Below are 1216 nucleotides of genomic sequence, written 5' to 3'. Positions count from 1 at the left end.
AGGAAAGGAGGTGAAAGGAGACAAATTTAGAAAAGAACATTTTTCGGTCACTACCCGGATTCGAACCCGAGACCTTTGAATGAGAGGCCAACACCTTAACCTCTCGGCCACGGCTGTTGTTGTTGCAGTTGTTGTTGTTGTTGCTGTTTTTTTACGCCACATACCTCTTCGGGACTGTAACGGACGTCGTCTCCGCCACGTCTTGGCCACCTGTAGGAAGCGTCCCATCCCGGAGCTGTGCACTTTGTGTTGATTGAGCATGGTGCAGACGACGCCTACCACCGTGAGCAGAATGCCCGTGAGAGTACACACGAACCCCCAACCCACGTGCTGGGTGTGAGGTGCGTGCATGATCATGGAACGCTTGAGATTCCCCATCAGCAGCATAGCGGTGAGACCAGAGACAGCTTGGAAGACGTTTGGAGAGAGAGGGGGGAGGGGGGAGGAGGCGAGAGCATGAATTAAGAGATGAATTAATTGATAATCAATTATTAATGATTAAATAGATAAATTAGTATATCAAAGAGGGAAGAAAATGATCTTTATAATAGCAAAAGGGAAAAAATAATAGTAATAATAATAATTGTAATAATAATAATAATAATAATAATAATAATATCATTGTTACTACTGTTAAATTTTGAATTTTGCCCGGGCAGCGGCCGAAGCCTACTCTTATTGATTATAGGACCACCATGGGATCTTTAACGTGCGCAACGTGCACACGGGACCTCTGGGATTTCTTCGCCCTTATCCGAGAAAACTTGGAGTTAGATCTTTCTTACCGTAAGATCAGGGATGTGGCTGAAAGACAGCTGCAAGAAGAAGCCAAGGAGTACCAGTAGAAATGCTGCAGAAGGCTAGGGAGCCCAGAGGAGGGGGCAATGGGGAGGAGGAGGCAGAAAGTGGAGACGAAAGCTGACAACAGAACATGGTTAGAGAGCAGGAAATGGGGTGAAAGGGGAAAGAATGGTGAGGAAAATTTCCGTCGCTACCAGGTTTCGAACCCTGGACCAATTGAATGAGAGGTGAACACCGTAACCTCTAGACCACGAGAGCCCCTCTTCCCCTTCCCCCAGAAGGGTCTAAGCGCTGTGCTATGCAGATTCGTTACTCAAATGGTGAATCAACTCAAATGGTGAATCAAAGGATAGAAAATGTACATTGTGATGCCATTTTTTAACAAACAATAACAAATAAACACACGCACACACAC

At 45.6% G+C, this 1216-nt stretch overlaps 1 protein-coding gene across 1 annotated transcript in view; it reads right to left on the bottom strand.

Moving 5' to 3' along the window:
• Positions 1-164: 164 nt before the first annotated feature.
• Positions 165-1216, bottom strand: part of LOC106013188 — a gene marked incomplete at its 3' end in the record, with an annotated part of 17076 nt that continues 16024 nt past the window's right edge. The window contains 1 exon segment of the mRNA XM_035972488.1: positions 165-407. Within this exon segment, the coding sequence (XP_035828381.1) occupies positions 165-407 (243 nt within the window).

Source organism: Aplysia californica, unplaced genomic scaffold (genome assembly GCF_000002075.1).
Source record: "Aplysia californica isolate F4 #8 unplaced genomic scaffold, AplCal3.0 scaffold00708, whole genome shotgun sequence".
NCBI lineage: Eukaryota > Metazoa > Mollusca > Gastropoda > Aplysiida > Aplysiidae > Aplysia > Aplysia californica.
This window is presented reverse-complemented; position numbering and strand designations above follow the sequence as displayed.